The sequence below is a fragment of the Sinohyriopsis cumingii genome, chromosome 1 (assembly GCF_028554795.1).
Source record: "Sinohyriopsis cumingii isolate HCF-2022 chromosome 1, ASM2855479v2, whole genome shotgun sequence".
Taxonomy (NCBI): Eukaryota; Metazoa; Mollusca; class Bivalvia; order Unionida; family Unionidae; genus Sinohyriopsis; species Sinohyriopsis cumingii.
The window spans coordinates 145,024,157-145,040,970 of record NC_142961.1 but is presented as its reverse complement, the minus strand read 5'-3'; the positions used below and the strand labels follow the sequence as shown (position 1 = coordinate 145,040,970).

Below are 16,814 nucleotides of genomic sequence, written 5' to 3'. Positions count from 1 at the left end.
ACTCACCACATCGTCAGTCGATCCCTGGAAAAAATGTATCAAATCGTGTACCAGAAGCGAGTGAGACTTCCCAATCACTTTACGTTGCCGTACGGTCACATCGATATTGGTCAGCATATAAAAAGGGACAACGTCCAAGACCAATAGTTCATTGTCACTACCAAGACCAATCGACAAAAATGAATCCTTTCAAACAGCAAGTATAGAGCGTAAGACTCAAGTCCAACGAGAAACTCGAGTGTGATTCTATGCCTCACGATCACATCACCAATGCAATACCACATCTTAGTTGTTATGTACTAATGCCATGACAAACTACGTGCAACCAGTGAAACTTCCAGACCACAAAACTTTACCTTATGGACATGATGATATCACCCAGTATAAAAAGGGACGACTTCCAAGAACGACACTTCATTGCGAGGACAAGCGACGAGAAAGATGAATAACTCTACGCAGAAGAAAAAAGAGAAGGAACAAACATCATTGACCTCTTTCACCACCATACCGTCACAGCAAAGTGCGTTCAAGAAGGGAAAGGATTCAATAGACCTAAAGGAGTATTTTAGCATCCAAATGACCCAGACAGCGACCTCGAGAAAATTTAGAACGACAACTTACACCTACACGGTGAGATTTAAAGACTTCGCGTCTGACGTTCCAGCCGAGGAAGTATCAGGTTTCATTACGGATCTACTTGACTCACTGTTAGAGGAACTCAAATGTCATTGCCAAGTCAAAGATGAAGGTCGTTTGAGCCTATCTATGTATCACGACAGTTTGAACTCGCCTGTATGTCTCGGATTTAGCACACCTGCAGAAATAACTTCTTCCAAACTTTTGAGGGCTATTGAAGACGTGCGGTCGGTGAGAGAAAAATTTGACATCACCGATGGAAAAGTGACTATTCATATGGCATATGTTGTACCTCCATGGGAAGAAGACGATCACTGCTCTTGATCTGCTTACCGATAAGTGTACCTACCACGATGGACGTAACAGCAGATTTACGTCTGACAGGGAATACGAGATCGGAAACATCTATGCTGGGACACAAGTGGTAGCTGACCAGATTTTAAACAACGTGTGTAACGGATAGAGAGACAAACACGAACTTTCTCTTATTTGATTGTTTGTTACTTGTTTTGTTTTAACTTTTTCTTATAAACGAACATTTAATGTAAATTCGTTGCATATGAAGTGATTTTAGAAAGGAGTGAACGTTAATTTTAAACATTAGTTTACTAGAGTCAATAACTAAACAACTCGTGTTTCTTTTATGTTCAAATATTTATGTATTTAATGGATAGTGCTTAGACCAAAGCACAGGCCAGAGAGCCCATGTATATATGTACTTGAATAAATGTTTTGAACCCATACAACAGACTTTTCTTTATCGAGTCTATTCTATCTGTGAGTCTTTCTTTAGAATATTTCTGTCCTCTTTTCTGTGTGTTTCAATGTGTATTTGTTTGTTTCTGTATGTCTATGTTTGTCCCTATCAACCCTTTGTCCCTACAAATACATTTCACCCTATAAAAGGTTTTGACCCTATAAACCTATGACGTTACCAATGTTTAATTCCCACTGATTCCCAGGTGACATTCCCATGTTCAATTTCCATGTTCAATTCCCCTTGTTGTTAGAGTGACCCAGGGTTTTTCTCCATGTTAAATTTCCCTTGTCGCTAGAGTGGCCCAAGGGGTTTTGTAATGCTAATTCCCATTGTCGCTAGGGTGGCCCCATATACTACTTGAGTAAGATTCGGTACTTGTCTTTTATATTTTAAACCAGAAGTCCGTTTGTCTCTGATAACAATGGCCAACTTGTTATCTAGATTGGTATATGAAATTAGCATTTCCCTGTTATCTAGATTAGTATATGAAATTAACATTTCCCTGTGATCTAGATTGGTATATGAAATTAGCATTTCTCTGTTATCTAGATTGGTAAATGAAATTAGCATTTCCCTGTTATCGAGATTGGTATATGAAATTAGCATTTCCTGTTATCTAGATTGGTATATGAAATTAGCATTTCCCTGTTACCTAGATTGGTATATGAAATTAGCATTTTCCTGTTATCTAGATTGGTATATGAAATTAGCATTTTCCTGTTATCTAGATTGGTATATGAAATTGGCATTTTCCTGTTATCTAGATTGGTATATGAAATTAGCATTTCCCTGTTATCTAGATTGGTATATGAAATTAGCATTTCCTTGTTATCTAGATTGGTATATGAAATTACCATTTCCCTGTTATCTAGATTGGTATATGAAATTACCATTTCCTGTTATCCAGATTGGTATATGAAATTAGCATTTCCATGTTATCTAGATTAGTATATGAAATTAACATTTCCCTGTGATCTAGATTGGTATATGAAATTAGCATTTCTCTGTTATCTAGATTGGTAAATGAAATTATCATTTCCCTGTTATCTAGATTGGTATATGAAATTAGCATTTCCTGTTATCTAGATTGGTATATGAAATTAGCATTTCCCTGTTAGCTAGATTGGTATATGAAATTAGCATTTCCCTGTTATCTAGATTGGTATATGAAATTAGCATTTCCTGTTATCTAGATTGGTATATTAAATTAGCATTTACTGATCCTCCTTTTATCGTATTTCAACATTTTCCTGTTGCTTCAACCTAATCTGTTCATTTCATTTACAATTTTATTCTAGTTTGATGTAACGCTTTCTTTACATCTTTGGCAAGTTTTGTGTTTGTTTGTTCTCTGTTTCTTTTGTTTATGATTTGTTTATCACCTTTTCATCGTTGTACTTGAAATATTTTAGAAGCGAGTGAGCCATTTATTTTAGTTATTTAATTCCAAGTACTTCTACATGTCACATGAGGTTTTGAAAACAAAGGTATCTTCAAAAATAAATATATTTACACACCATTAAAGGCGTTTCGGATATTGCATCATCCATGTGGTATAAGACTTAGATGTGTTAAAATTAAAGAAGTTTTGTTAGGAATACTACGACGTTAACCGCTAAGTTATCATAACTACTGTACCTTCTTTAAATACAAAATATAATTTTTTCTTTTAATTGTTTTATTTACTCTTTCTTTCTCTCTTTCGTAGTCAACATAATTCAAAAACCGATCAAGTTTAACTGTTGTATTCTTTTTTGTGTTGCTTTTGTTTCTTTACTTTTTTATACATATGAAGCATAAGAAACATAAAAAACACTCATTATGGTATAAACAGTCAGAGTTTTCATACTGTTTAATATTTCTACCTATAAGTTGTTTTATAGGTGTGGTAATGTTTAAGTTATCCTCTTCACCTATTTTAATTACTTAATATTTTCAGCTGATTTGCAAGTTCCGAACGATGAATCAAATGATTTCCATTTCACAAGTACATGCATTTCTCTTTGACTTTGTATTTGTTATCTCGTTTGTTCTATGTTGATTACTCCTGTAAAGCACAAAATGTCCTTCATGTATTACAGTTTTTAAATGACCGGATTGCCTTAAATTACTTGCCTATTTTAAATATTTCCTCGCTAAAGTTATAACAAGCGTTTTACAAATTGTTTTATAGTTCAATATTCTAACACCTATATTCAGCCTAGTCGTTCCTAGTGTATTTGTCGAAAGGTAACTGAATAAATTTATCTTTTATCTTTCTTGATTGTTTCAAACTATATTGATCAACGATGCTTTTGTTGTATTACTTGGTTAGTTTTGGCATCTGTTTTATCGACCCATTTTCTGATTTTATATCGAGTGAAATACCTCTGTATTCTAGTGCTCAAGGATCTGCTAAACCCATTACCCTATAATACAATTTTTTGTCAGAGTAAGCTGGAAAGTTTTCTATCTTTTACTTATTGCAGTTAATAATTATCTTTATTTCTAAAATTCTTTTTCTGTGTCTTTTTAATGATTTTTGTTTTTAGCTTAAGCATGTTTTGTAAATTGATCTATCACTGTCAAAATAAATGTATGGATTGTTATATATCACTGTCAAAATAAATGTATGGATTGTTATATATCACTGTCAAAATAAATGTATGGATTGTTATATATTTCATATATCTGCTTGTTAGCAAGGTAGCTTGAATGTATTGAATATTTAATGCTAGCTTCATTTTGCTTCGCTTACTCATAAAAAAGTATGTTAAAGTTCTGCTTTTGACCAGGAAACTGTTTTGAACTCTAATGTTCGGGAATAACACTGGTCTTATGTAGCGAAGACATACGAATCATCGTGTCAAGTGAGCGAACTCGTGTGCCCTGTTTTGTAATTGGAATATGTCAGATATAATACTCTCCCTTAGATATTTAGCTCGGTTTGTTACACAGGTGGATTATGATAGAGAGGGTCCTATGTCAGAACGGGTCGTGGGGGTAATCTAAGGTATTTTTGTCACTCTGTATGATTTTTTTCCTTTAGATTATTGTTTTTTCTTCTTAACATCAAGCTCGCGTCGAGCACCTGTGGTTTTTTATTGCCTGATTCAATTAAGCAAAATGCTGGCAGGCCAAAATATAATTCAAAATGTATATCGTTGTAAAGACTGTTTAACTTTCAAAACTTGTCATTGGATGTTGAATGACAAGGCTTTGATAACAATTTTGCAAGACATTTAAAACTGCTGTCTTCAACTTTTAATTTTAGGTTCGAGTGGAGCAGATACGAGTTCTCCGATATTTCTTGAAAATAGTTCCAGGCCGAAGAAAGCAAGGAAGCCACATGACAGAGGGATATACCCACCCATCAGTAGGCCACAGACTGAAGTTTTATGTCCCCTTGATACCAGTGTCAAAAGTTTGAGTCTGCACTCGGGGAAAGGTATTACAGTGTGTTTTTCTATTTTTGCCCTCACCACCCAGCTATTTATTAATTACTACTCTTTTAAATTTATATTTTCGAAAACATAGCAATGTATTTGCCTGGCCATTTTCTGAACGTATCTGTTTCACACAATTTAAGATAGGTTCAATATTGAGAGCTAAATGAAACAAGGAATCCGGACCGGAAACAGACCAATACTAAAAAATCCACGAAACTTCATCGCTTCCAGTCAATTTTAAAATAAAGAAACGATAAAAAGTAAAATAAGTTCATTATGACTTCTAAGATTTTGCGTCTAAATAAACTACAATTATGTCTCTTTAAAACAGCGTCCCTGTGCTACTTCGTTTTGCCCTCCACTGAGATATTTGAGCTTGGGGCGGGAGTCATGAGGGAAATGTCTCGCCTAGGTCAGAAGTCAGTTAGATACGTGCGTTTATCTTTTTATACCCATTAAATGTGTCCATTTTAAAAGGGTGCGGATGGACCCCAGTGTCATATCATTTGCATCTATAAATTTATTATTTCGTGCCTAGTAAGCGTATTTTTGGTTATAGAATGGAAATATCAACAGTTCCTTTGTTACTACCAGGTGTATGTTCCTAATAGTAGGGAATGATCACACACATTAATTAGTATGCACATGAAACACAGAACACAAAAGTTGTTTGAAATTTGTATAAAAATCTAACATTTCCCCCATACAAATAAATCAAACTATTAGGGACGCGATCAGAATTCCAAAAGTGTCGACGTAATCTGGAACCAATGAACTATCATTGGTCCTAGTTTCGTGTGTCTATCTCAAACCATGTAGGAAGAGTTGAAGTACGTTACATTCTTAAAACAGTACATACCACCTTAAGTGCATACGGGCAAACTGCATGTCCCCATGCTATTTAAAGACTCATAAATATTAAGTAACAAAATAATAGCATGATGCCTTAGTATATAAAGATGCCTAAGGACATGATGCCCTAGTATGCAAAGGGATCTAACAAAATTATGCCCTAGTATGCAAAGGTATCTAACAACATTATGCCCTAGTATGCAAAGATAACTAACAACATTATGCCCTAGTATGCAAAGATAACTAGCAAAATGAGGCCCTAGTATGCGAAGATAATAATAACACGAGGCCCTAGTATGCGAAGATAACTAACAACGTGATGTCTTATTATGCGAAAATACCTAACGGCATAATGCCATAGTGTGCAAAGATACCTAATGACATGATGTCATAGTATGCAAAGATACATAATGACATTATACAATAATATGCGAAGATAACTAATGACAAGATGCCCCATTGTGCAAAGATACCTAATGATATGAAGTCATGGTTTGCAAAAAGATACATAATGACATTGATGCCCTAGTATGCAAAGATACATAATGACACTGATGCCCTAGTATGCAAAGATACATAATGATGTGATGCCCTAGTGTGCAGAGAAACCTAATCACATGATGCCCTAGTTTGCAAAGGTATCTAATGACATGACGTCCTAGTATGCAAAAATGCCTAATGACATGATGCCCTGGTATGCAAATATGCCTAACGACATGATGACATAAACAAGTTGAAATAGAATCATGCGACAAGTTTTCATGTTGTATAACGCAAAAAACTACACTATTTCTTTCCAATATTTTACAATAAGTTTGGATTCCATCATTCCCTATTTTCTAAAACACCTTTCACATATTTTAAATACAGTTTAATGAAAGTATATACAATATGTAAAGAAGAACGAAGTGTATTTCCTTAACTGATCTTTGATTTGAGCAACTCGTACTTGTAAAAGTCGACAAGGATTTGATTTAAGTCAAAAGCTGAATATGTACAAAATGCAAATTGTTTTATGGAAAGGTTTGTATAGACAGAAAATATATATGTGTATGCGTAGCAACAATCAAGAACTATACAATCAATACAAGATGAGTGATCCCCTGGGTGCTATAATTATTGTCACTGACTTTAAGTGAAGCAGAAGAAATTATTTTTCAAGGTAACAATTCAACCTAAAGCGACGACTCTACATTTTCATTACATTTAAATACACATTTGCAACAAAACACCTCGAAGAGGGTCAAAAGTCAAAGCGTAACAAGACGTATTCCATTTAAGCGAACGCTGGAATATAGCTCAAAAAATTTGTAAAGGCAAGCCGTGTTGACCTGAAATTCTGGCGTCAAGCGTTTTGGATCATTATTTTTCCTTACAGTGATACAACGATTGTTTGATCATAATTCTTTTATTATTAATTAATAAAATCATAAAATTAAGATAATTAGTTATAAGAAGGCAAAGAGCACATTAGGGAAGAGAGTGCATAATATTCAAAATTTAAGATTGATGTGCTATCTTCCACATGGTCCTGTTCTGGATTTTACTAGGACACAATGACAGTGTCATTCGTATTGATTGGCATACAGTTTTACTAGGACACAGTGACAGTGTCATTTGTATTGACTGGTATACAATTTTACTAGGACACAATGACAGTGTCATTTGTATTGACTGGTATACAATTTTACTAGGACACAATGACAGTGCCATTTGTATTGATTGGTATACAATTTTACTAGGACACAATGACAGTGTCATTTGTATTGATTGGTATACAATTTTACTAGGACACAATGACTGTCATTAGTATTGATTGGTATACATTTTTACTAGGACACAATGACAGTGTCATTTGTATTGACTGGTATACAATTTTACTAGGACACAATGACAGTGTCATTTGTATTGACTGGTATACAATAAGTGCGATAACGAGAAGCACTAAAACTGGATTATATGATTTTAATGTATCACTTCTCTTATCGAGGAAGATGGAAAAGAAAATAACTTTAATAATTATTAAATTTAAATTATTAGAAATAGATTTCATTGAACATATCCCATTGTCTGTTGAATAAGATAAAACTTAATCCCAGCTAGAGATTATATGCCATTTAAATTATGAATGTAGAATTTTATTTTCTTCCAGGATCATATATGTCACCAACGAAGCTCTCTTTACACCATGTAAGTAATGTAAGTACGACAAAAACAAGCAAATTAGATGAATATGTACCTTGTATTATATATATATATATATATATATATATATATATATATATATATATATATATATATATATATATATATATATATATATATATATATATATATATATATACTGTCTAGTGCATATTTGTTTCATATAAGGAGATCGGTTGATTGGTAGGTCGGCACATATATTGGTAATTACAAAACATGGAAGTTTATTCAGCACATTTTTGGAACTTTTTGATCGTATAGCAGCACTGACATGATGAAGCTGGTAGAAGTGTGGCAAAATGAGGTACAAAATTCTAAATAAAAAAAAGCAACAACGATTATAAGATACTTGGGTTTTGGGTTTTGTTTTAAATAAATCATGCCCTCATTTCTTGTCTCACTTTCACTGTAGCAAATGCATCTACCTACGAACGTTGCCAATTCACGTGTACGCTTGCTAGAGAGAAAGCTGAAAACGGTGACAGAACTATTTTTTGGTGTTGGTTTATCAATTTCGACTTTTCTTTTCTCATCATTCTGTTCTTTTCATATAACTTTCTTGCCATTAGGTTGATTTCCATGTCTATATCCTTGTTTCCTACATTTTCATTTGTTTCATTTTCTACAGCACCATCATTGAAAATGTGAGTAGGCGATGACGGTATCAAGTTATAATTAGTTATATTGGTGATTTTATTGTTGGTCTGATTTTCGTCAATGTACGTTCTTCCTTACAGAATCTGACTTCTGAGGCCAAACATCCCTGCGTGGTGGAAAACATCGTTTATATCAATTTTAAGACTGCGAACGAAGAATCGCACGCGAACGGGAACACCCGGGCCGAGCTTTTGAAAATGAGTGACGAGAAATCATTAGCGACAGAACAGAAAGAGATAGGTACCGGAGATTGTCGGAATGATACTTCAAATAATGACTTGCGAGGAGACCCTGAAGGCGAATCCACCAAAGAAAATATCTTGAGATCAGAATCAGATGATTCTGACGATGGATATGTAACAGTACGTTCGCGCATCAGTGTAGATTCTGTTGCCCTGAAGAAACACCCTCCTGACAAAGTCTCGCACAAGATGTCAGGTTTAACGTTAGAAGCCGTTTATACCAACGCCCCAATACGCACAGGGTTGATCCCACAATCTGTACACAGTGGGGATATGGCTGCTGAAAAACCTGATTCAGACAAAGAAGGTGATTACTGTTCGCTATTACCTCTAGGCACAAGGGAAGAAATGGAACCCCCAGAAACGTTTTACTCTTACACCGTGAGGGAGGTTTACGATTGTTTCATATTCTGCGGACTTGAAGAACTGGCTAATACATGTAAAGCAGGAAAACTGGATGGCGCTTTTTTCCAGCATTTAATGAATGAAAATTTTTCTGACTTACTCTCCAAAGAGCCATTTAATCTAACTCATCTAGATACGTTTAAGGTTAAAACAATTATTCGAGGATGGAGACCAAGAGTGTCGATAAAAAAACCAATGTCATAATCTCTCTCTCTCGTATAATGCTGTTTCAACGAAAACATATGAATGTCACATTTTTCAAAAGGAATTTAGATAAAGCATCTTTTAACTTAAATGCAGAAATACCAAGAGAGAAATATGAAAATTAGAGATTCTTTGATACCGTGCATATCACACTTAATATCGTGAACATTGCCATTTGTTGCATTTTTCAAGTTATTTTTTTTTTCTCTCGCGTAAAACGGGATAATGTATGTAATGAAAAGAGTCAGACTTTATGCACAGCCAAGGTTTGTATCCTTTGAAGTGTTACAATCCTGTGCACAACGTATAGCTCTTATCATTTTATTTCCTTTTCCATTGTAGTGAATATCCAGTCTGTTTCAGAATTGTGCTCTTATTTTACTGCTTTCCTGAGGTTTTTTAATATGTTTTATCCCTATTTTATTGGAAACCTTTTTAAATATTTTGAGTACAAATCGTTCTAATCGTTAACGATATCTTGGAGTCAAAGTCATAACATTTAATGCAAACTGCACGTGATCGTACGTGTGAGTGGGTATGATACGACACGTCTATAAATTTCAGTTTCTTAAAAGTTGAAACATTGGGTGTTTATTTAATATCATGCGGCAAACTCTTCAATAACACTGTACCGACGTAGTCGAACGGGCTGCTAAAATATTCTGTCGGATCTTTTGATGTACATAAATATTTCTTTTCATTCGACTGTGTACTCCTTGTGCTTGATGTTCCTGACAAACTTAAAAGCCTTAGGATACCCTGAATTATTGGAAACGTTAAAAGTAGGAAAACCTTTTCTAAAATTATTTGAATCCCTAAATGGCATCAATCTAAGTGTGTTGTAAACAGAGGTAAATCTTAAAATATATTTGACTTTTTAAAATTGCCCTGGCTGTTCTGCATAATAGATACCTAATGTAAGAAGAATCATGGGATTCTCCACCACAGTTACAGCAGTAAACACAACGTGTAAAAACAACCGTGTTGTTCGCGTTTATGATCATTTGCTCCAGCAAAAATCTTTTAGTCCCTTTTACAATTCATATTTTCTTATATTTTTTTTGGTACACAACCAAGTTATCAAAAGCGACAGCAGGGATTGTTTAGGTTTGAAAATAGATACGTGAGAATTTTGACTTCTCCGTCAATAACACTTTATCAGATCACATTAAGCGTAGGAATAACTCCCGATATCTTCTGAATCCAGCCCACCAGGAAAGACGAAAAAAATAATCGTCTTGTACGTCTATTAAGAATAAAGATGCAGAAAATAGTACATATTGGAAATATCTCTTCCATGCTAATAATGTAATTACTTTTCTTTGTCGCAGCAAGTTTCTTCAATTGTTCAAACGCTGACCATATTGTGTAGTAGATGAGTTAATTCTAAGCAAACTTTTAGTTAAAGCCCCTTCAAAATTTGAATTGTTAATTTTACACATGACTTATTGTCGCACTATGTTATTTTTACAGGTTTTATTTCAGTAACATTAACACAATTAATTTATTATAAGGCATGCCTTGAAAAGAATTACAAATAAATTTCTAAAGTTGCGAGATATTTAAGCAGGTTGTTTATAAAATAGCCTTTATAATATCTATATTTTGTTTGAGTTACCGTCCATTTAGTGAATGGTAACAAAGTTTTGGCGAAAATATGTTGTATGGTAATTTTTTATTAATTAGCAGCAAAATTTGGCAACATATATAGATATGGTGTAAACACCAATTGTTCCAAATGTAATTTCTTTTGTGTATTTAACATTAAAATCAACGCCATTCAAAAGATGTTAATGTACACAGGACTGTATACCAATTAATACGCAACTCATGTATACTTTATTCCTTTTGTTGTTGTTTTGTGTTCAACGCCTTTTCTCAACGCAAGATTGGCTACAAATGGTGGCCGGTATAATTGGCGGAGGAAGAACTCGGCAAACCTGGACCCACAGGAAGAGACTGGGTGATTTCTCACATACCCACACTGGCTGATCCCGAGACTCGAACCCAAGCGGATAGGGGTGAGATGGCAGTGATTGGTAAAGGCGATCACCTTTGACCTTTTGGTCAACCGGGGCCACATACTCCATTTGTAGTAACTGTATTGAGGATATGTATAAACAGATTGCAAAGAATTTATGTGCACGTCAGTTCGAGGATTCTGCTTGTTTGTTTGCTTTTAATTTTTGGGAATGTGACTGTTAAAACAGAATATTATTGTTGTATTATCTTTGTGCCAAGCATATGTAACTTTTCGTTTTTCATCAGTATTATTTACATATATTTTCATCGTCGTGACTCACTTTCATTCGACGCTCATCACTCCTGGACTTCAGTCTACATTCCACAAACACAATCACAATTATGATACTGAAAGTTATTCCCCTTGCGGCACAAACGGAGAAAGACACAAGGGACGATGTGAATACGAGTGAAGCCCCAGACCCATTTGTGATGCTGAGTAAGCTTCTTATATCCAACCAATTACGACCGATAATGTCATCTTAAAATAAGTATTATAAAGATATAAATTTAATGACATTGCGTCAGTCTTTCTGAATGATCTGGTTCATCGGTTTCTGTTATTAGAGACTTAATTCAACAGTTATTTTAGCCAGGATTTATCTAAGTTTAAGGGTTACTGTTTTGAAAGAAATAAAAAATTTAGCTGTACAGTTCTACTTGTTTACTATTTGTCTGACCTTTTTTGACTCATCGAATGTTTAGAATGCAACCCAATGGAATCAGTATTCATTTGTACTCATTTATTCATTTATACTCATTATTCCCACTATGAAAACGAAGTCATATGGATAACGTTATTTTGCATACCAGGGCCCAGCAACGTGGAATAAATTGCCCACTGAACTTAGACAAAAAGACACAGTGATCCCATTCAAGAGTGCTCTTAATATTCACTTATTGCGACTGCAAGAACAAACTTAAAGACCTAGTAATGTTTCCTATCTTAAATATTTCAGCATGGTTTTTTATGTTTTCTAATTTCATGGTGTTTGTTTTTTGTAATCACATCATTATATATATTAATATGATTTTTATGTTATAGGTGTTGTCTAATGTTGTAAAGCGCTTAGAGGTTCTAAAGATTAGGCGCTATACAAAGTTCTCATTATTATTATTATTTAATTCCACTTCAATAAACATTTCTGTCTTATGCACCTATATAGCCTCTGCTTAGTAAATGCTGTTTTTGAGGCTGAAACCAAATTAAATTTTGTTTCTTTGCCAAGAATGAATGGCATCACATGCTAGCTACGACATTAACAGAATAATGTTTCATACAGAGTTCATAAAATCACTTCAGAAACTAAAAGAAAACTCTTCAAAGAAAAGCATCCTTAAGGACTCAGTACTAATTCAGTTCCCATAGTAAACCTATGCAAACACCATCATATTAAAAATTCTATAACTTAAAATTTTTGAGTGCTCATGATCAAACCTATATTTATCAGTATAGACGAATCCTGGATGTCAGCTTCTGTGTAGAGGAAAGGATATGAGCCGCGGCATTTTCTGGATCTGCATGTGTTTGAAACATGTGCTTTGAATTCCGCACCAATTTTAGCAATGAGTGTTCCAAACTCAAGACTGTTAAACGACTAAAATTCCATCAATAAAACAATGTCTCTATTTTTTTCACTTACAACTTGGATAATCTCTCAAAAGATTATTTTCCCTAAAACATAACTTACATTATTAACCAATCCTGGCCAGCCAAACCCATATATACTCTATTTTATGTTCACCCATTTACAGGCTGGTTCCCATATTTCCATATAATTAGTCCTTAATTATGTTTAAAGATCATTTTCACATTAATTACGTATTTCACTTTAAATATTGTGTATGACAAGTTTTATAGGATATCGTTGTTAATCATGCTCCGAAAAAAGTAAAAACCACCCTAAAAAGACCTACCTCCTAACACGAACAGTGAATTTAGAATTGATACATATTGAAAGCGTATTGTATTAAGCAGTTTTAAACAAATGTATAACTCAATCCCTAGGAAAACCTACAAATTGGGACATAGTAAGAGTGCCACCAGGCTCAGATGACAAACCATCAGAATTTATTTCTTTGACAAGTGCAGTGGTAAATGTGTTTTGTGCTGTTTTATTTAGTTGTCAGAGGTAAATATACATTTTAATATGTTCTAATATATGTCATATTAAATGGATCGTATACGTACTCACGCTTTAATGTCACTATTGGCGCTGTAATGTATTGTTTTAGTGTAAATGTGTACTATCTTTATAACTGCCTATTTTGATATGTAATATCTGTTGTATGTAATGTCGGTAAATAACTCGTCCAGGGCTAGTGCTTTTTTATGATATATCGTCTCTCGACGTTAAATAATGTTTGTTGGATCTTGTAAGGACGGTTTTCTCAACCACATTAAATTATACAAAATCAACTCGCAAGTCAAATACCAGAACCAGATATTGGTGTTTACATGACGGATTTGTACCTCGGGAATTTGATAGCATTTATTTTAAGCTAAAAGTAGATACTTTGTTCAAAATACATATCATTTAGGTTTTTTTTATTAAACCGACATATTCCAGGTACATAATGGTGCGGTCTTTATCCGCTACAGCAAATGTGCTTTATTTACATGTAGTTGGACTTTGTTTTGTTAGTATTTAAAATAAATATTTTGGTTTTTATGCCTTTTTTAATCGTCTATTATGTCCTAATAGAGTCATACAAGCAAATCTGTCTTAAGGAGCAATGTATGGTAAGAGAGACAAGTGGCCTTTGAAAACAGTTGTTCGTTTTACAGAGGTTCATTTATTCTGTATCTGATGTAAATAGCTTCAAAAATTAACTTTTTTAAGAAAGGTGCTTGCTTAACTGTTATGACCTTTGAGGCAGTTACGATTGTATTTATATCTCACTTTCAGCAGGTATAAAAATTTGCTCAAGACTTATGGAGTAGCATATCATTATACAAACTACAAGCAATTATAAATAATTAGTTCGTTTACCTTTCAATAAATAATAATCTCCACAACCCCTTTAAAGAAAGGAAAACGTGTTGTAGTGACAATGCTTCAAGATCCACTTTAGAAAGTATAGATTCCTATCTTCTAAAAGTGACTTGCAAGCCCATGAGGCTCATGTAAAACCAATAACCTTGACCTTTTGACTACATGCTTGATTGGTTATTTCATTACCATGGGTGCAATATATTTGCTAATTTTCGTAACGTGCAACAAATGTCCACAGGATGATTTTCTCAACCACATTAAATAGAGTCGAACTTGCACAAGCATTACGATATACACTTTATATAAAGTTCATTTTACCTGTTTTATTATATCTTGATCAAAGTTTGTGCAATGGATAAATTCATAACTGATAGCTAACAGTCCCTTGCTCAAAATCGACGTCATCAAGATCTTGATTATATAAACCCTTGATTTACAGAAATGCCTGATAAACATGGTATCTAGATCTCGAGAGGTAACAAGCTCAGCCAATCAGATTTAAGGTATCTCATTATTATGATCCGGTCTCGCTTATCATACAGAATCTGTCTGTGACAATGGTACTATAAGATTAAGGTGGGGCAAAGTTAGACTGGTATTCGGTCACTTGAGAGGTAAAAAGGTCAGCCAATCAAATAAAAGATTACCAAATAAAATAATCATGATCTTGCTCATAACCAAATTAATCCAACGTCTTGATAATATAAACTGTTTATCATATTTAATAAAAGTTTGATAATAAATATAATTGATAGATTGTTGACAAATTCAGTCATTTGGATGCAGCGTAATCCAGTCTGATGCAAAGTCACATCATAATCAGTTTTAACCAAGACATTGGTGACAAAGGCTTGTTTACTAAGTTTTATGAAATTTCTATCAAACATACAAGACCAGTTCATAAAGATATATATGAACATCTTGACGATATTAGACAATCACCAAGTCCGATTAAAACTCATAATATTACTTAGCACGTGGTATAAAGACCAACCAGTCATATGCAAGATCAATTCATTATTATGCGTGGATCTAGCATATTCTGAATATTTTCCAAGATGTTGATGACGTAAGCATCAATTCCACATTTGGTCAAAATCGGATCACAAATACATGATTACATCATCAATATACGTGGATCACGCTCGTTGTTCAACACATGCAAGATCTTGATGACGTAAGCGTCAATTCCACATTTGGTCAAAATCATATCACAAATACATGATTACATCAACAATATATGTGGATCTCACTCGTTAAACGCATGCAAGATCTTTATCACGTAAGCATCATTTCAACATTGGGTCAAAATCAGATCACAAATACATGATTACATCATCAATATACGTGGATCTCGCTCGTTGTTCAACACATGCAAGATCTTGATGACGTAAGCATCAATTTCATATTTGGTAAAAATCAGATCACAAATACATGATTAAGTCATTAATATACGTGGATCTCGCTCGTTGTTCAACACATGCAAGATCTTGGTGACGTAAGCATCAATTTCATATTTGGTCAAAATGAGATCACAAATACATGATTGCATCATCAATATATGCGGATCTCGCTCGTTGTCAAACGCATGCAAGATCTTGATGATATAATCCCATATTTCAAGTTTGATCAAAATTGGATACAAAATGTGGCTTCCTGAGTGGCAATAAGTTCAGTTAACCAGAAACAAGATCACCACACGAATATGCGTGCATCTCATTCATTTTTTAACTTGCATAAGATCAAGGTAGAAGCGTATATTCCAAGTTTGCTAAAACTCATATCAGAAATATGGCTTCCAGATAAATAAAAAAAAAACATCTCAGCCAGTCAGATTCAAAATCACCTAATTACAACGAGTGGGTCTTTCTCATTATTGAAATCGTCCGAGATCTTTAATAGATATACATATATTCCAAGTTTGTTCAGAATTGGATCAGAAATTCAAAATGATGATATAAACCCATCTTTCAAATTTGACCATTAGCAGAGAATCATGGATAAAGTAAAATTGCAAGCTGATGTTTGTTTACATCGACTACGAGAACAGTAAATCGAAAAGCGGTAACTGGAATTCCGGTGTACAGTGTAAAGCAAATTCAACATAATAGCCTTTGAAACTATGAAGATCACAAATTTAAATGAGAGAGAGAGAGAGAAAGAGAGAGAGGCGCCAGTCCTGTCATTCCAATCCAAGTAACAGTTTAACAAGTAAACCACACATTTAAAAAAAAATTGTACGGTCACGGTGAGTCGATTACTAAAGCGGTATCGAATAGGTTGACTTCGCCTAACGTTCATTCAAGTCGCAGTTCCATATTTTGAATGGCTTTGTGCCCTAAAGTAAAGGCAGTACAAACATACATTTTGTTCTTCTAAACTTCAATTTAAATCAATTATTATTCTT

The 16,814-nt window shown here is 34.0% G+C and overlaps 1 protein-coding gene across 2 annotated transcripts in view; it reads left to right on the top strand.

Moving 5' to 3' along the window:
• Window positions 1–14,083, top strand: part of LOC149808082 (uncharacterized) — a 39,192-nt gene extending 25,109 nt beyond the window's left edge. Inside the window, exons 3-5 of one of the 2 annotated variants that reach the window (XM_089973342.1) lie at window positions 4,650–4,823; window positions 7,829–7,866; window positions 8,619–14,083. In XM_089973342.1, coding sequence (XP_089829468.1) covers window positions 4,650–4,823; window positions 7,829–7,866; window positions 8,619–9,389 — 983 coding nt within the window. In that variant the 3' untranslated portion in view covers window positions 9,390–14,083. Of the gene's footprint in view, window positions 1–4,649; window positions 4,824–7,828; window positions 7,876–8,618 lie in introns of both variants that reach the window. The other variant, XM_089973337.1, reaches the window with a different exon arrangement.
• Window positions 14,084–16,814: the final 2,731 nt, after the last annotated feature.